The sequence below is a fragment of the Salvelinus alpinus genome, chromosome 2, assembly GCF_045679555.1.
Source record: "Salvelinus alpinus chromosome 2, SLU_Salpinus.1, whole genome shotgun sequence".
NCBI classification, from domain to species: Eukaryota; Metazoa; Chordata; class Actinopteri; order Salmoniformes; family Salmonidae; genus Salvelinus; species Salvelinus alpinus.
The window spans coordinates 8,621,228-8,641,265 of NC_092087.1; the positions used below are offsets into that span (position 1 = coordinate 8,621,228).

The following is a 20,038-nucleotide window of genomic DNA, read 5'->3' on the forward strand; positions in this document are numbered from 1 at the left end:
GACTGGAGCACTACCAGACCCTGTCTGTCAGTCTCTAAAACAGTTTGATGTTGCTGGGACTGGAGCACTACCAGACCCTGTCTGTCAGTCTCTAAAACAGTTTGATGTTGTTGGGACTGGAGCACTACCTGACCCTGTCTGTCAGTCTCTGAAACAGTTTGATGTTGCTGGGACTGGAGCACTACCTGACCCTGTCTGTCAGTCTCTAAAACAGTTTGATGTTGCTGGGACTGGAGCACTACCTGACCCTGTCTGTCAGTCTCTAAAACAGTTTGATGTTGCTGGGACTGGAGCACTACCTGACCCTGTCTGTCAGTCTCTGAAACAGTTTGATGTTGCTGGGACTGGAGCACTACCTGACCCTGTCTGTCAGTCTCTGAAACAGTTTGATGTTGCTGGGACTGGAGCACTACCAGACCCTGTCTGTCAGTCTCTGAAACAGTTTCATGTCGCTGGGACTGGAGCAGTACCTGACCCTGTCTATTAGTCTCTAAAACAGTTTGATGTTGCTGGGACTGGAGCACTACCAGACCCTGTCTGTCAGTCTCTAAAACAGTTTGATGTTGTTGGGACTGGAGCACTACCTGACCCTGTCTGTCAGTCTCTGAAACAGTTTCATGTTGCTGGGACTGGAACACTACCAGACCCTGTCTGTCAGTCTCTAAAACAGTTTGATGTTGTTGGGACTGGAGCACTACCTGACCCTGTCTGTCAGTCTCTGAAACAGTTTGATGTTGCTGGGACTGGAGCACTACCTGACCCTGTCTGTCAGTCTCTAAAACAGTTTGATGTTGCTGGGACTGGAGCACTACCAGGCCCTGTCTGTCAGTCTCTAAAACAGTTTGATGTTGCTGGGACTGGAGCACTACCAGACCCTGTCTGTCAGTCTCTGAAACAGTTTGATGTTGCTGGAAATAATCCTAGAACCCCTGCGGTTAGGGTGAACCCTGCGTGTTTCTCATAATTCATACTACCGTGCTCCGAGCACGTAAATTGGAGCACGGGAGGGTCGGAGTATGAGTTCAAATCAAAGTATGTGAAATGGAGCATGGTGGGCACTTATTGAATGTGTACTCCGTTTGTACATATTTTGAAGCATCGATGCAAGCTTCAATGGGAAGTATGCAAAGAAATATGACGCAGCAAATAAAAATGACACATTTTCTTGAAATCAAAATGGCTGCCACTATTTGAACTGAAGCGAGAGAAAATAAACTCACATCTCATATGTTGCCTGACTACAATATTTTATCTTGATATGTTAATAAATACATGTTGTGTTCAATTTTGGCATGGTTACCTGCCTACAATACCCACTGTAGTGTGCATAGGTTGTAAGCCCATAGGAAGGCAATAGAGCTAACTGGCTAGCTACTACTGTTAGCTAGCCAGATAGCCACAAATAATTGCTACCCACAAAGAATTGACATCTTCCTTGGATAAGGTCATTTTTGCCTGTTATACTATCTGGTTAGCTACAATTTTTCAATTCACATATAGCTAGCTGATAGTTATGAAGTAAAATGTTTGCTTTGTGTTTATCTTGTTTAGTCTTTATTGCCATTGTCCTGGCTAGAAGAAGGAGGTTCAGAGAATGGTTAAGTCCATAGTAAATCAATAGGGCTAACTTGCTAGCTAGCCAAAAATAATTGTTAGCTAGCTACCCACGAATAAATGACATATTTTAGGAAATATTTGCCTGCTTAACTAGCTAGCTGGCTTCCCTGTTCTAGTGAGGGTGTTTAAAAAAAATTGTCCTCCCTCAAATTGCCTAAAACGAAGGTCGTTAAAACCTACAGTATGTGAGTGACGATGGTGACAATATTGTCCAGAACCGGCAGGAGGGAGTTGATGTCATGGACACGGGGCTCCTGGGTGACAGTGGACCTTGGTCGGTCCACAGACCATAAGTAGGCCAAAATCTCTCACCATCTAGCTGCCCACAATGATGGTTGTTGTGATGGAATCCGATGGGGCAGGAAGAGAAGGAGCGGGATGGGACTGACTCGGGCAGGGGTGACGCAGGCTTCGAGCCAGGCTAGCCTGACTCTTCACACCAGCAACAGATGACGGGGGGAGGATGGCCTGAGACCCTTCTGTCTTGAGTCAAAGACCTGCTGAACTGTGGTGGCCATGGGGGAGTGTATACACCCAAGATCTGTGCTGACTTCCTGGGCTGGTAGATCCATCTCAAGCGGGGCAAAGCTGCTTGATAGCTGGATCAGATCTTCTCGGATAGATGAAGGGTGGCCAGACTGCCTCCCCCATCTCCTACGCCTTGCGAGTGTCCAGTCTCCCATGGGGCCGCAGAGTTGAGCTGAACATCTGTCCGTTGGATTGGGACAGATCAACGCCACCCGACTCATCGACAGCTTTGCTATAGGAGGCATTTAAAACTGTGATTCGGTTTGCCTGGGTTACAGTAAGGTCGGTGTACTTAGAAAGCATGTTATCCTTTTCTCTCAGCTGAGCTAATAGCCGGAGGATCTCTTCCCTAAGCTGCTTGATGGTGGTGCCTTTAGGGCAGACAAATCCCTTTCCATTTTCTAGTTCCATCTTATCTTCATCTTATGATTGTGTGGAAATTATCTCACACCTGAAGCATTTGCTCCCAGCCGTGGATAAACACACCGGTAGGCTAGCACTGCTAGCGTTAGCCTGCTCCATTTTCATGATGGCTAGCAGCTAACTGCTACTTAACAGGAATCCTGGAGACAAACTCGCAGTCCCAGCCATAAAGGCTGACCGCGTTGCGGTATTCATAGCAATACAAACTTTAGCTATGATTTAGAAATGATTTCATAAAAACAACAAACCGAGAGGAGACAGAGTGTAGACAGTACACTGTTCTGTTGCGTGCTCTGATGACCTGTCTGGCAGAAACATGATCTATTCAATCCCTATCTCCTGTGTTCATTTCATCATACGCATTTGTCATGACTGTCCTGTGAGGATCAGCTTAAAAATGGCTTATTTCAACCAGACCCTCTCTCACCCACAGAGGGGGAGGAGGGAGCTGCTGGGGTGGGGGGTTGACACCTCACGCCCTTTTGTAAAATATATATTTTTAACATTTATTTCACTTGGCAAGTCAATTAAGAACAAGTTCTTATTTTCAATGATGACCTAGGAACAGTGGGTTAAAAACCTTTTCTCAATCTAGGGGGCGCTGTTTCCACTTTGGAAAATATCGTCTCCAAATTAAACTGCCTCATACTCAATTCTTGCTCGTACAATATGCATATTATTATTACTATTGGATAGAAAACAATCTCTAGTTTCTAAAACCGTTTGGATTATGTCTGTGGGTGAACCAGAACTCTTTCTGCAGCGAAATCCATGACAGGAACTGCGAAGGTCTGAAAACGAGGCTCTGTTCTCAGATCAGTTTAAAGCTCTGTATGTATCCTATGGGTCGACATGAACTGCACCCGCCTTCCCCTGGATGTCAGTAACCAATGAGAAGTGGAATGGAGTGTCTACGTAGTTCTCAGAGCTTATAAAAGGCCAAGGAACGAAGTGAGCTCTCTTTTCGTCGTTCGTCATTGCGCAAAGCAAGACCTCAAGATGGCATTTTGAAACGCTCAGTTATCGGCCTTAGCTATATCCGTCTGTAATTTAATTCGATATAGGTGTTAGAAACATCATAACGAAGTTATTTTAAACCGAGTTATATCAGTTTATGCGAGTATATTGCTATTTTCGGAATTTCCTTAGTATTGCGTTTTGGGGATTTGGGCATGTTGTGGCCACATAGCTATTGTTAGCTGCTAATTCCGAAGTTGAAGACGACGTTTTACAACCAAGCAACGATTCTTTTGGACAAAGGACACCTTGCCCAAGATTCTGATGGAAGCTCGTCCAAAAGTAAGAGCTATTTATGATGTTATTCCGTATTTATGTGGAAAAATGTAAACGCATTTGTCCGCCATTATTGCGGCACTAGTCTGGCTGTAACGCACACTGTATGTCTAGTAACGTTAATTTTAAAAATCTAACTCAGCGGTTGCATTAATAACTAATGCATCTTTCATTTGCTGTCCAACCTGTATTTTTTAGTCAATCTAATCGATAAATAATCGTAAACTTAGGTGCCTTTCCAAGACGGCGCCGGCCAGAATGCATGACCTGTTGCCACTGATCACATTGTATAGCCACGATTTGTGCTGCTAAATATGCACATTTTCGAACAAAACCTATATGCATTGTGTAATATGATGTTACAGGACTGTCATCTGACGAAGTATATCAAGGTTAGTCAAAAATTATATATCTTTTGCTGTATTGTTACGATCGCTAACCTGTGCTGCTGGTAAATTGCTTGTGTTTCTGGCTATTGTGCTAAGCTAATATAATGCTATATTGTGTTTTCGCTGTAAAACACTTAAAAAATCTGACATATTGGCTGGATTCACAAGATGTTGGGCTTTCATTTGCTGTACGCTGTGTATTTTTCAGAAATGTTTTAAGATGAGTAATTAGGTATTTGACGTTGGTCTCTGTAATTATTCTGGCAGCTTCGGCACTATTTCAGATTGCAGCTGCAATGTAGAACTGTGATTTATACCTGAAATATGCACATTTTTCTAAAAAAACATATGCTATACAATAAATATGTTATCAGACTGTCATCTTATGAAGTTGTTTCTTGGTTAGTGGCTATATATATCTTTATTTGGTCGAAATTGTGATAGCTACCTATGCAGGAAAAAAATGGTGGGAAAAAAAGTTGTGTCTTTTGCTATCGTGGTTAGCTAATAGATTTACATATTGTGTCTTCCCTGTAAAACATTTTAAAAATCAGAAATGAAGGCTGGATTCACGAGATCTGTATCTTTCATCTGGTGTCTTGGACTTGTGATTTAATGATATTTAGATGCTAGTATTTACTTGTGACGCTATGCTAGGCTATGCTAGTCAGCTTTTTTACTGTGGGGGGTGCTCCCGGATCCAGGATGCGTAGCAAGTAGAAGTTAACTTCCTTGTTCAGAACGACAGATTTTTTACCTTGTCAGCTCGGGGATTTGATCTGGCAACCTTTTGGTTACTAGTCCAACGCTCTAACCACTAGGCTACCTGCCACCCTAATTTAATGAGATCCAGAGAACATCCCTCTCCAAATGAACACAGGAGGTTCCTTTGTCTCCAGAGACTTTTCCCGCCGAAACTCTAACACGTTCCAAAGCGAATACTGTAAAATATTCCTAACAGAGAACGTGGGGAATGGTCAGAGGCGAGCTAAAGAATAATAATGTCATATGGGTTGTTATTTTGTGATGTCATAAACATTTTTATAAAGGAAATACTGTAACTTAAAGTATATACACTACATGTATGAAGTCTCCATCCTTCCTGTTGTGTATGCAATATAAAAAATGATGAAAGTATTTAGGTTAAGATAGGAATGTGATTTTAGGAGCCATAAGAGATCATTTGTGTCCTATAAACTTTGCACAGTAAGGAGTCACGCCCTGAGTGAGGTCAGAGAGCGAATCAGCCTCACGGAACCGTCCCTTTCGACCAGAGTGCATAAAATAATTGGTAAAGAAATTAACATTTAGATCAGAGAGGCATGTAGCTGCAGCTCATGTCCAAAGTAGTTTGAACTCTCAACACGAGATAGAGAAGATAATGTCACCTCCCGGACAATCACTGGTATGGCTGATTAGCTGTCAGCCGAACCATTGATTGTCCGGGAGGTGATGTTATTGTATCGTAAAGTATCTACAAAAGCGAATTTAAGTGGGACCACTCTACTACTTCTCAAATCACCATAGTACGCTACTCTCATCACCCAATGGGAACCATTGACATGGCTGGCTAGACTATCTTTAAAGGATCATCGTCCAGAGTGAAGAGACGGGTCCGGACCCCTTTTGGACAATCAGAGCCTTACAAGCATGCAGCAGAAAGGTCCAACCCAGTTGTGTACCGGGACCTCCCACTCCTCTTTCTATTCTGGTTAGGGCCAGTTTGCGCTGTTTTGTGAAGGGTGTAGTACACAGTGTTGTACGAGATCTTCAGTTTCTTGTCAATTTCTTGCATGGAATAGCCTTAGGGATCCGATCCAGTTAGCGGTATCAAAATCGACAACATCCGGTGAAGTTGGAGGGCGCCAAATTCAAATGACAAATTAGTAAAATTGAACATTCTTGAACATACAAGTGTCCTACATCATTTAAAAATGTAACTTCTTGTTAATCCAACCGCTTTGTCAGATTTCAAAAAGGCTTTACGGCGAAAGCATACCATGTGATTATCTGAGGACAGCACCCCACATCAAAATACTTTTTCAAACCAGCACAGGCGTCACAAAAATCACAAATAGCGATTAAATAAATTACTTACCTTTGAAGATCTTCCTCTGTTTGCAATCCCAAGGGTCCCAGCTATACAATGAATGGTCATCTTGTTTGATAAAGTCCTTCTTTTATCCCAAAAAGTCTGTTTAGTTGGCGCCAATGATTTCAGTAATCCACTTGTTCAACATGCATACAAACAAATCCAAAAAGTTCCTGGTAAAGTTCGTCCAAACAAGTCAAACGATGTTTCTAATTAATCCTCAGGTACTCTAATATCTAAATAAATTATAAAATTTAAGATGAAGAATAGTATGTTCAATAGGGAAGATAAATAACGAAAGCGCGCACCTCATTCACGCACAACAAGACTACTTTTCTAATGAGGGACACCTTGGAAAAACTACAACTAATTGTTCATTTTTCAAGAAACAAGCCTGAAACCCTTTCTAAAGACTGTTGGCATCTAGTGGAAGCCATAGGAACTGCAATCTGGGTCCTATTTATTTGTATATCCCATAGGCTAGCATTGAAATGGTCTGTGACCTAAAAAAAAAAGTTCTGGGTGGATTTTCCTCTGGTTTTCGCCTGCCATATCAGTTCTGTTATACTCACAGACATTATTTTAGCAGTTTTATAAACTTCAGAGTGTTTTCTTTCCAATGCTAGATTATGCTCCAATTATATGCATATCCTAGCTTCTGGGCCTGAGTAACAGGCAGTTTACTTTGGGCACGTCAGTCATCCGAACTTCCGAATACTACCCCCTAGCACAAAGAGGTTAATTTCTCAGAACAAGAATAGACTGACGAGTTTCAGAAGAAAGGTATTTGTTTCTGGCCATTTTGAGCCTGTTATCGAACCCATAAATGCTGATGCTCCAGATACTCAACTTGTCTAAAGAAGGCCAGTTTTATTGCTTCTTTAATCAGGACAACTGTTTTCAGCTGTGCTAACATAATTGCAAAAGGGTTTTCTAATGATCAATTAGCCTTTTAAAATTATAAACTTGGATTAGCTAACACAATGTGCCATTGGAACCCAGGAGTGATGCTTGCTGATAATGGGCCTCTGTACGCCTATGTAGATATTCATTAAAATCGTTTCCAACTGCAATGGTCATTTACAACATTAACAATGTCTGCACTGTGTTTCTGATCAATTTGATGTTATTTTAATGGACAACAAAATGTGCCTTTCTTTAAAAAACAAGGACGTTTCTAAGTGACCCCGACGTTTTGAACGGTAGTGTAGATGATGAGAGGGTAGAGTTGGTTGGAACACATCATATGGAATTATTCTTCTCTCCCGAAGAGAGAGCATGGGAGCACTGATTGAAAAGTGTGGATATCCACCAAGCCACTAATGAGATCCCTGTAATGTAACATACGTCAGGAAAATAAAAGGAGATTGGAGAGTCTTTTCAGGGTCAGAGTCTGTTTCAGGGTCAGAGTCTTTTCAGGGTCAGAGTCTGTTTCAGGGTCAGAGTCTTTTCAGGGTCAGAGTCTGTTTCAGGGTCAGAGTCTGTTTCAGGGTCAGAGTCTGTTTCAGGGTCAGAGTCTGTTTCAGGGTCAGAGTCTGTTTCAGGGTCAGAGTCTGTTTCAGGGTCAGAGTCTTTTCAGGGTCAGAGTCTGTTTCAGGGTCAGAGTCTGTTTCAGGGTCAGAGTCTGTTTCAGGGTCAGAGTCTTTTCAGGGTCAGAGTCTGTTTCAGGGTCAGAGTCTTTTCAGGGTCAGAGTCTGTTTCAGGGTCAGAGTCTTTTCAGGGTCAGAGTCTGTTTCAGGGTCAGAGTCTGTTTCAGGGTCAGAGTCTTTTCAGGGTCAGAGTCTTTTCAGGGTCAGAGTCTGTTTCAGGGTCAGAGTCTGTTTCAGGGTGAAACTGACTGACTGTGTTTCAGAACAACACACGTCATTCAGCCCCCCATTAATGTAGCAGGATGACATCATCAGGAACAACAAAACAACCTCCCACATACAGACATCAAAAATAACCCACACAACCCTTATTTTGTTTTTACTCATTTTGTGCCTTCCCTTGTAGCAAGCCCACATAGGGAAGAGCCAATAATGTCAGGCTTGATTGATTGATTGATTGATACCCTACCCGTTGTTCCTGACAGGATACGAAGGTCTGGAAGCCCGGGGCCACTCCGAAACCCAGCTGGTCAATGAAGGGAGGCTCGTCCTGTGTGTGGATCTGAACCTTGATGCCCGCCTCGAACGACGTCTCATCTGGAGAGAGGAAGGGAAAGATAAGAAACTTGCATTCCAAAAACAGATGTCAGAAACAGCATGGGTCAGTGCATTAATCAGTATGATTTCATTCAACTGGACAGAGAAAAAAACCATGAAATTAATAACCTGAATATCTGATTACAATAAGGAATCAGAAGAACAGATTGATCTCAAAATGATGTATACTCTATTGTTGATGTTCCTCCTGTCTTCTAGCCTGCTCTTATCCCCATCCCTTATCCCATCCATCCCCTAACGTCCCCTATCTATTCCCTACCCATCCCTTATCCCCATCCATCCCCTAACGTCCCCTATCCATCTCCTAGCCTCATCCCTTATCCCCATCCATCCCCTAATGTCCCCTATCTATCCCTTACCTACACCCTATTCATCTCCTAGCCACATCCCTTATCCCCATCACTTACCCATCCCCTATCCATCCCCCTCCCCTACTCATCCTCTATCCATCCCCTACCCATCCCTTATCCCCATCCCCTATCCCCATCACTTACCCATCCCCTATCCATCCCCCTCCCCTACTCATCCTCTATCCATCCCTTATCCCCATCCATCCCCATCCCCTATCCTCATCCCTATCCCTCCCCAATCCATCCCCTATCTCCATCCCTTACCCATCCTCTATCCCTATCCCCATCCCTATCCTTCCCCTTCCCATGCCCTATCCATCTCCTAGCCCCACCCCTACCTATCCCCTGTCCTGTCCCCTATCCATCCCGTACCCATCCCCTAGCCCCATCCCTTACCTATCCCTTATCCCCACCCCCTATCCATCCCCTACCCATCCCCTATCCCCTATCCCCATCACCTAGGCATCCCCTACCCCCATCCCCTATCCATCCCCTGTCCATCCACTATCCATCCCCTACCCCCATCCCCTATCCATCCCCTGTCCATCCCTTATCCATCCCCTACCCCCATCCCCTATCCATCCCCTACCCCCATCCCTTATCCATCCCCTACCCCCATCCCTTATCCATCCCCTAGCCCCCATCCCTTATCCATCCCCTACCCCCATCGCCTATCCATCCCCTGTCCATCCCTTATCCATCCCCTACCCCCATCCCCTATCCATCCCCTACCCCCATCCCCTATCCATCCCCTAGCCCCATCCCCTACCCATGCCCTATCCATCCCCTATCCATCCACTATCCATCCCCTACCCCATCCCCTATCCATCCCCTAGCCCCATCCCCTATCCATCCCCTATCCATCCCCTGTCCATCCACTATCCATCCCCTACCCCCATCCCCTATCCATCCCCTATCCCCAGCCCCCATCCCCTATCCATCCCCTACCCATGCCCTATCCATCTCCTACCCCGAACCCCTACCCATCCCCTAACCCATCCCTTATCCATCCCATACCCATCCCCTACCATCTCCTAGCCCCATTCCTTACCCATCCCTTATCTCCAACCCCTATCTATCCCCTAACCATCCCCAATCCATCCCCTATTCCCATCCCCTATCCCCTATCCATCCCCTACCCATGCCCTATCCATCTCCTACCCCGAACCCCTACCCATCCCCTATCCATCCCTTATCCATCCCATACCATCTCTTAGCCCCATTCCTTACCCATCCCTTATCTCCAACCCCTATCCATCCCCTATCCATCCCCAATCCATCCCCTATCCATCCCCTATCCATCCCTTAGCCATCCCCAATCCATCCCCTATCCATCCCCTAACCATCCCCTATCCATCCCCTATCCATCCCCTACCCCCATCCCCTAACCATCCCTTATCCATCCCCTATCACATCCCCTATCCATCCCCTAGCCCCATCCCCTACCCATGCCCTATCCATCCCCTATCCATCCCCTATCCATCCCCTAGCCCCATCCCCTACCCATCCCCTACCCCCATCCATCCCCTACCCATGCCCTATCCATCTCCTACCCATCCCCTATCCCATCCCTTATCCATCCCATACCCATCCCCTACCATCTCCTAGCCCCATTCCTTACCCATCCCTTATCTCCAACCCCTATCCATCCCCTATCCTTCCCCTATCCATCCCCTATCCATCCCCTATCCATCCCTTAGCCATCCCCAATCCATCCCCTATCCATCCCCTATCCATCCCTTAGCCATCCCCAATCCATCCCCTATCCATCCCCAATCCATCCCCTATCCATCCCTTAGCCCAATCCCCTATCCATCCTCCTATCCATCCCCAATCATCCCCTATCCATCAACTAGCCCTCCCCTATCCATCCCCTATCCATCCCCTATCCATCCCTTATCCATCCACTATCCCCATCCCCTATCCATCCCCCATCCCCATCCCCATCCCCATCCCCCATCCCCTATCCATCCCCTATCCATTCCCTATCCATCCCCCTATCCATCCCCAAATCATCCCCTATCCCTCCCCTATCCATCCCCCTATCCATCCCCAATCATCCCCTATCCCTCCCCTATCCATCCCCTATCCATCCACAATCCCCATCCCCTATCCATCCCCTATCCATCCCCAATCATCCCCTATCCCTCCCCTATCCATCCACTATCCCCATCCCCTATCCATCCCCTATCCATCCCTTATCCCCATCCCCTATCCATCCCCTAACCCCATCCCCTATCCATCCCCTATCCATCCCTTATCCCCATCCCCTATCCCCCTCCCCTATCCATCCCCTATCCATCCCCTATCCCCCTCCCCTATCTATCCCCTAGCCATCCCCTATCCATCCACTAGCCCCCTGCCCTAAAGGGTAAAAGAAGGAGGGCCACCCGGACACTGTCCTCTGGTAGCCTGGTTTCCTCTGGCCACCCAGACTGTCCTCTTCTAGCCTGACTTCCTCTGGCCACCCAGACTGTCCTCTTCTAGCCTGACCTTCCTCTGGCCACCCAGACTGTCCTCTTCTAGCCTGACTTCCTCTGGCCACCCAGACTGTCCTCTTCTAGCCTGACTTCCTCTGGCCACCCAGACTGTCCTCTTCTAGCCTGACCTTCCTCTGGCCACACAGACTGTCCTCTTCTAGCCTGACTTCCTCTGGCCACCCAGACTGTCCTCTTCTAGCCTGACCTTCCTCTGGCCACCCAGACTGTCCTCTTCTAGCCTGACCTTCCTCTGGCCACCCAGACTGTCCTCTTCTAGCCTGACTTCCTCTGGCCACCCAGACTGTCCTCTTCTAGCCTGACTTCCTCTGGCCACCCAGACTGTCCTCTTCTAGCCTGACTTCCTCTGGCCACCCAGACTGTCCTCTTCTAGCCTGACCTTCCTCTGGCCACCAAGACACTGCCCTCTTCTAGCCTGATTTCCTCTGGCCACCCGGACACTGTGCTCTTCTAGCCTGACTTCCTCTGGCCACCCGGACACTGTCCTCTTCTAGCCTGGTTTCCTCTGGCCACCCGGACACTGTCCTCTTCTAGCCTGACCTTCCTCTGGCCACCCGGACACTGTGCTCTTCTAGCCTGACCTTCCTCTGGCCACCCGGACACTGTCCTCTTCTAGCCTGGTTTCCTCTGGCCACCTGGACACTGTCCTCTTCTAGCCTGACCTTCCTCTGGCCGCCCGGACACTGGCCTCTTCTAGCCTGACCTTCCTCTGGCCGCCCGGACACTGTCCTCTTCTAGTCTGACCTTCCTCTGGCCGCCCGGACACTGTCCTCTTCTAGCCTGACCTTCCTCTGGCCGCCCGGACACTGTCCTCTTCTAGCCTGACCTTCCTCTGGCCACCCGGACACTGTCCTCTTCTAGCCTGGTTTCCTCTGGCCACCCGGACACTGTCCTCTTCTAGCCTGGTTTCCTCTGGCCGCTTCTAGCCTGGTTTCCTCTGGCCGCCCGGAAACTGTCCTCTTCTAGCCTGGCTTCCTCTGGCCGCCCGGACACTGTCCTCTTCTAGCCTGGTTTCCTCTGGCCGCCCGGACACTGTCCTCTTCTAGCCTGGTTTCCTCTGGCCGCCCGGACACTGTGCTCTTCTAGCCTGCTTCCCAAATGGCACCCTACTACCGACATAGTGCAGTAGGCCTATTCTTGAACAGAGCCCTAAGTTAGTGCACTATACACTTAGTGGACAAAACATTAGGAACACCTAGTCTCTCCATGACAGACTGACCAGGTGAATCCAGGTGAAAGCTATGATCCCTTATTGATGTCACTTGTTAAATCCACTTCAATCGATGTAGATGAAGGGGAGGAGACAGGTTAAAGAAGGATTTTTAAGCCTTGAGACAATTGAGATATATATTGTGTATGTGTGTCATTTAGAGGGTGAATGGGCAAGACAAATGCCTTTGAACGGGGTGTGGTAGTAGGTGCCAGTCAAGAACTGCAACGTCGCTGGGTATTTCACGCTTCATTAAAGTGTCCTGTGTGTTTCAACCCAAAGGACATCCAGTCAACTTGGCACAACTGTGGGAATCATTGGAGTCAACATGGGCCAGCATCCCTGTGGAGCGCTTTTGACATCTTGTAGAGTCTGTTCCCCGACGAGGAAGCCATATATTTATCATGAGCAGATGGGAGGCTGTAATAGTAGCCATGTACCACCCGAGACCATGTACCACCTGGGAAGGGCTTAGCGCACACACACACACACACACACACACACACACACACACACACACACACACACACACACACACACACACACACACACACACACACACACACACACACACACACACACACACACACACACACACACACACACACACACACACACTAACCGGTGCCATTTAGTATGTCAAACAGAATAGAACAATATTTCTAGTATGCGTACGTGTCATGGTGGCTATAAAAAATGATGGGATGAGTACTGTTTTAGAATGATTGAAACATTTAAAAGACATTCTGGAATAGGGGGAATGGAATGAAGAATTCCCTCGTACCTATCTCTTCCTCACTACCAGTCTCTCTCTGTCTCTCTCTCTCTCTGTCTCTCTCATTACCAGTCTCTCTCTCTCTCATTACCAGTCTCTCTCTCTCTCTCTCTCATTACCAGTCTCTCTCTGTCTCTCTCTCTCTGTCTCTCTCATTACCAGTCTCTCTCTCTCTCATTACCAGTCTCTCTCTCTCTCATTACCAGTCTCTCTATATATATCATTACCAGTCTCTCTCTCTCTCATTACCAGTATCTCTATATCTCTCATTACCAGTCTCTCTCTCTCTCATTACCAGTCTCTCTCTCTCTCATTACCAGTCTCTCTCTCTCTCATTACCAGTATCTCTATACAGTGGGGCAAAAAAGTATTTAGTCAGCCACCAATTGTGCAAGTTCTCCCACTTAAAAAGATGAGAGAGGCCTGTAATTTTCATCATAGGTACACTTCAACTATGACAGACAAAATGAGAAAAAGAAATCCAGAAAATCACATTGTAGGATTTTTAATGAATTTATTTGCAAATTATGGTGGAAAATAAGTATTTGGTCAATAACAAAAGTTTATCTCAATACTTTGTTATATACCCTTTGTTGGCCATGACAGAGGTCAAACGTTTTCTGTAAGTCTTCACAAGGTTTTCACACACTGTTGCTGGTACTTTGGCCCATTCCTCCATGCAGATCTCCTCTAGAGCAGTGATGTTTTGGGGCTGTTGCTGGGCAACACGGACTTTCAACTCCCTCCAAAGATTTTCTATGGGGTTGAGATCTGGAGACTGGCTAGGCCACTCCAGGACCTTGAAATGCTTCTTACGAAGCCACTCCTTCGTTGCCCGGGCGGTGTGTTTGGGATCATTGTCATGCTGAAAGACCCAGCCACGTTTCATCTTCAATGCCCTTGCTGATGGAAGGAGGTTTTCACTCAAAATCTCACGATACATGGCCCCATTCATTCTGTCCTTTACACGGATCAGTCGTCCTGGTCCCTTTGCAGAAAAACAGCCCCAAAGCATGATGTTTCCACCCCCATGCTTCACAGTAGGTATGGTGTTCTTTGGATGCAACTCTGCATTCTTTGTCCTCCAAACACGACGAGTTGAGTTTTTACCAAAAGTTATATTTTGGTTTCATCTGAACATATGACATTCTCCCAATCTTCTTCTGGATCATCCAAATGCTCTCTAGCAAACTTCAGACGGGCCTGGACATGTACTGGCTTAAGCAGGGGGACACGTCTGGCACTGCAGGATTTGAGTCCCTGGAGCGTAGTGTGTTACTGATGGTAGGCTTTGTTACTTTGGTCCCAGCTCTCTGCAGGTCATTCACTAGGTCCCCCCGTGTGGTTCTGGGATTTTTGCTCACCGTTCTTGTGATCATTTTGACCCTAATGGGGTGAGATCTTGCGTGGAGCCCCAGATCGAGGGAGATTATCAGTGGTCTTGTATGTCTTCCATTTCCTAATAATTGCTCCCACAGTTGATTTCTTCAAACCAAGCTGCTACCTATTGCAGATTCAGTCTTCCCAGCCTGGTGCAGGTCTACAATTTTGTTTCTGGTGTCCTTTGACAGCTCTTTGGTCTTGGCCATAGTGGAGTTTGGAGTGTGACTGTTTGAGGTTGTGGACAGGTGTCTTTTATACTGATAACAAGTTCAAACAGGTGCCATTAATACAGGTAACAAGTGGAGGACAGAGGAGCTTCTTAAAGAAGAAGTTACAGGTCTGTGAGAGACAGAAATCTTGCTTGTTTGTAGGTGACCAAATACTTATTTTCCACCATAATTTGCAAATAAATTCATAAAAAATCCTACAATGTGATTTTCTGGATTTTCTTTTCTCATTTTGTCTGTCATAGTTGAAGTGTACCTATGATGAAAATTACAGGCCTCTCTCATCTTTTTAAGTGGGAGAACTTGCACAATTGGTGGCTGACTAAATACTTTTTTGCCCCACTGTATCTCTCATTACCAGTCTCTCTCTCTCTCATTACCAGTCTCTCTCTCTCTCATTACCAGTCTCTCTATATATCTCATTACCAGTACCTCTATATCTCTCTCTCTCTCATTACCAGTATCTCTATATCTCTCTCTCTCATTACCAGTATCTCTATATCTCTCATTACCAGTATCTCTATATCTCTCATTACCAGTATCTCTATATCTCTCATTACCAGTATCTCTATATCTCTCATTACCAGTATCTCTATATCTCTCATTACCAGTATCTCTATATCTCTCTCTCTCATTACCAGTATCTCTATCTCTCTCTCTCTCATTACCAGTATCTCTATCTCTCTCTCTCTCATTACCAGTATCTCTATATCTCTCTCTCTCATTACCAGTATCTCTCTCTCTCTCTGTCTCTCTCTCTCTCTCTCATTAAAAGTACCCTCCCTCTCTCTTTTCAATTACAGCCCTGGGAGGCTGACTGGAATCCCCTGGGAGCCTGACTGGAATGCCGTGTGAGCCTGACTGGAATACCATGTGAGCCTGACTGGAATACCGTGTGAGCCTGACTGGAATGCCGTGGGAGCCTGACTGGAATACCGTGTGAGCCTGACTGGAATACCGTGTGAGCCTGACTGGAATACCGTGTGAGCCTGACTGGAATGCCGTGTGAGCCTGACTGGAATACCGTGTGAGCCTGACTGGAATACCGTGTGAGCCTGACTGGAATACCGTGTGAGCCTGACTGGAATACCGTGTGAGCCTCTGATAAAGAAGAGAGGATCAGTCAGCTTTATTTGAAGGGAATTTTCATCCATTTAGAAATGACAGCATTTTCTGAACATAGTCCCCGCATTTTACTGGACCAAAAGTATTGGGACAAATTCATTTACATGTCTATTAAAGTAGTAACAAATTAAGTATTTGTATATATTCTGTCACTTCACTGTCACCATAATATTGTAAAAAAACATTTATATTTGGCCTCAATACTGGAATACCAACGGCAAATCGACGTAGAAATGCAAATCGCTACTGTATGCATGTGTTAAATTCTACATACTCACTCTGAAGACTTTTGCAGCCTCTGACTTAAAGCTACAGTGATGAGATTAGTTTCTCCTCCCCGGCAGTTGTTTTGGTAATCAGCTGGGTAGATATCAAGAATTGAAATGGCCATTAAACATATTCCCAGATAGTCCCTTTGAGGACGAGTGAAAGGCCTTTCCACACAGACATCTACATACCGTTGCAGAGAGAAGCGCTGCATTGATTTCCATTACCGCCATATTCTTTCATTTGATTCCTGCAGAAAACAAGCGTTCCTGACGAGAGATACAATTATATGACAATGAAGAAGCATTCGATAATTCCACCCCCATTCAACTTGATTTAAAAGAGTCGATAATGTACCGTTTTCACTGCAATTGTGTTCCCAACCGTGTGGAGTATGAGCTAGATTCATATTGATGAGGAACAAAAAGTGTAGTGTGAAGATTCTGATCTCTCTCCAAGGATATTATCTCTCTTGGAAATGTCAAAGATAGTTTTTTGAGAGGATGTTCTTTTATTATAAAACAGATTCATTGAGTTGATCCGAAACGGAGAGTTTGAAAATAAATTCTACGTGGACTAGCTTGCTTACCTGTCTATCTGTCTCTCTTCCTTTCCTCAGCAGGTAGCTAGTGTTTGTTCTCTGTTGATTCTTCTGAAGTGGTTTCACGTTATAGACATGGCTTATCTCCCTCCCTCCCTCCCTCCCTCCCTCCCTCCCTCCCTCCCTCCCTCCCTCCCTCCCTCCCTCCCTCCCTCCTCACCTGTTTCTCCCCAGACTGGCAGGTATTCATCCTGTTGTATATCCAACATCAGCTCCAGGCCGTTACCCATCCCTCCCTTCATGGTCACCAGCAGCGGCCGGTTATCTTGGCCAGAGTTGAACGTGTAGCACTTCCCATAACGGGTGAAGATCTGAAACAAGAAGGCCAATGGTTTCATTTCGCAATATAATGAAGAAAACGCATTGTGTCTCAAATGCCAACCAATAAAGGGCACTACTATAACCTAAGCCACAAGGTACCCTATTCCCTGCATTTGGAAAGTATTCACTCTCCTTGACTTTTCCACATTTTGTTACGTTACAGCCTTATTCTTAAATTGATTAAATAGTTTTTCCTCATCAATCTACACACAATACCCCATAATGACATAGCAATACCTCATAATGACATCACAATACCCCATAATGACATCACAATACCCCATAATGACAAAACAAAAACAGGTTTTTAGAAATTTTTGTACAATTATAAAACATTTGCAAAGTATTCAGACACTTTACTCAGTACTTTGGCAGCGATTACAGCATCAAGTCTTCTTGGGTATGATGCTTCAAGCTTGGCACACCTGTATTTGGGGAGTTTCTCCAATTCTTCTCTGTAGAGCCTATCAAGCTCTGTCAGGTTGGATGGGGAGCTTCGCTGCACAGCTATTTTCAGGTCTCTCCAGAGATGTTCAATCAGGTTTAAGTCCGGCCTCTGGCGAGGCCAATCATGGACATTCAGAAACTTGTCCTGAAGCCACTCCTGCATTGTCTTGGCTGTGTGTTTAGGGTCGTTGTCCTGTTGGAAGGGTGAACCTTCACCCCAGTCTGAGGTCCTGAGCACTCTGGAGCAGGTTTTCATCAAGGATCTCTCTGTACTTTGCTCCGTTTATCTTTCCCTCGATTCTGACTAGTCTCCCAGTCCCTTCTGCTGAAAAACATCCCCACAGCATGATCCTGCCACCACCATGCTTCATCGTAGGGATGGTGCCAAGTTTACACTAGACATGACGCTTGGCATTCAGGCCAAAGAGTTCAATCTTGGTTTCATCAGACTAGAGAATCTTGTTTCTCATGGTCTGAGAGTCCTTTAGGTGCCTTTTGGCAAACTCCAAGCGGGCTGTCATGTGCCTTTTACTGAGGAGTGGCTTCTGTCTGGCCACTCTACCATAAAGGCCTGATTGGTGGAGTGCTGCAGAGATGGTTGTCCTTCTGGAAGATTCTCCCATCTCCACAGAGGAACTCTAGAGCTCTGTCAGAGTGACCATCAGGTTCTTGATCACCTCCCTGACCAAGGCCCTTCTTCCCCGATTGCTCAGTTTGGCCGGGCGGCCAGCTCTAGGAAGAGTCTTGGTGGTTCCAAACTTCTTCCAATTAAGAATGATGGAGGCCACTGTGTTCTTGGGGACCTTCCAAGCCGTTGAAATGTTTTGGTACCCTTCTGACATGCACTGTCAACTGTGGGACCTTATATAGACAGGTGTGTGCCTTTCTAAATCATGTCCAATCAATTGAATTTACCACAGGTGGACTACAATAAAGTTGTAGAAACATCTCAAGGATGATCAAAGGAAACAGGATGCACCTGAGCTCAATTTCGAGTCTCATAGCAAATGGTCTGAATACTTATGTAAATACGTTATTTCTGTTTTTATTTTTAATACATTTGCAAACATTTCTAAAAACCAGTTTTTATGTTGTCATTATTACATTACTGTGTGTAGATTGCTGAATATTTGATTTGTTTAATCCATTTTAGAATAAGGCTGTAACGTAACAAAATGTGGAAAAAGTCTAGGGGTCTGAATACTTTCCGAAGGCACTGTATTTGTGGATGCAGCTTTTCTGAAAATCTGTAAACTGTAATGTGACAAAGACAAAATACACACTTTATACAGTAAGTCAGACATTGGCACTGAAACCCCTTAACACTCAAGAAACAAACTTATCAACATTTAATGAAATGTCCTTTGAAATATGTCAACCTTTGTAATATGAGGTTTGACCTTTAGAGAGAAGAATGACCGTGGCTGGCTGGCACAGTGAGAAGTTGCAGCAATAGACACCTGGTGGTGGGGGTGGGGGGGGGGGGGGGAGTGGCTACAACAGTAGATACCTGGTGGTGTTGGGGGGGAGTGGCTACAACAGTAGATACCTGGTGGTGGTGGGGGGGAGTGGCTACAACAGTTGATACCTGGTGGTGTGGGGGGGGTGGCTACAACAGTTGATACCTGGTGGTGGTGGGGGGGAGTGGCTACAACAGTAGATACCTGGTGGTGTTGGGGGGGAGTGGCTACAACAGTAGATACCTGGTGGTGGTGGGGGGGAGTGGCTACAACAGTTGATACCTGGTGGTGTGGGGGGGGTGGCTACAACAGTTGATACCTGGTGGTGGTGGGGGGGAGTGGCTACAACAGTAGATACCTGGTGGTGTGGGGGGGGAGTGGCTACAACAGTAGATACCTGGTGGTGGGGGGGGGGGGAGTGGCTATAACAGTAGATACCTGGTGGTGTGGGGGGGAGTGGCTACAACAGTAGATACCTGGTGGTGTGGGGGGGAAGTGGCTACAACAGTAGATACCTGGTGGTGTGGGGGGAGTGGCTACAACAGTAGATACCTGGTGGTGTGGGGGGGGGAGTGGCTACAACAGTAGATACCTGGTGGTGGTGGGGGGGGAGTGGTTACAACAGTAGATACCTGGTGGTGGTGGGGGGGAGTGGCTACAACAGTAGATACCTGGTGGTGGTGGGGGGAGTGGCTACAACAGTAGATACCTGGTGGTGGGGGGGGGGGGGGGGGGGGGTGGCTACAACAGTAGATACCTGGTGGTGTGGGGGGGGGGAGTGGCTACAACAGTAGATACCTGGTGGTGGGGGGGGGACTCCAGAAC

At 46.2% G+C, this 20,038-nt stretch overlaps 1 protein-coding gene across 2 annotated transcripts in view; it reads right to left on the minus strand.

The window, feature by feature from the left end:
- Positions 1 to 20,038, minus strand: part of LOC139553403 (acid-sensing ion channel 1) — a 430,248-nt gene that overhangs the window by 67,209 nt on the left and 343,001 nt on the right. For both annotated transcript variants that reach the window (XM_071365701.1, XM_071365693.1), the window contains 2 exons: positions 17,146 to 17,296; positions 8,401 to 8,528 (listed from right to left, as the gene is read on the minus strand). In XM_071365701.1, the coding sequence (XP_071221802.1) occupies positions 8,401 to 8,528; positions 17,146 to 17,296 (279 nt within the window). The remainder of the gene's footprint in view (positions 1 to 8,400; positions 8,529 to 17,145; positions 17,297 to 20,038) is intronic.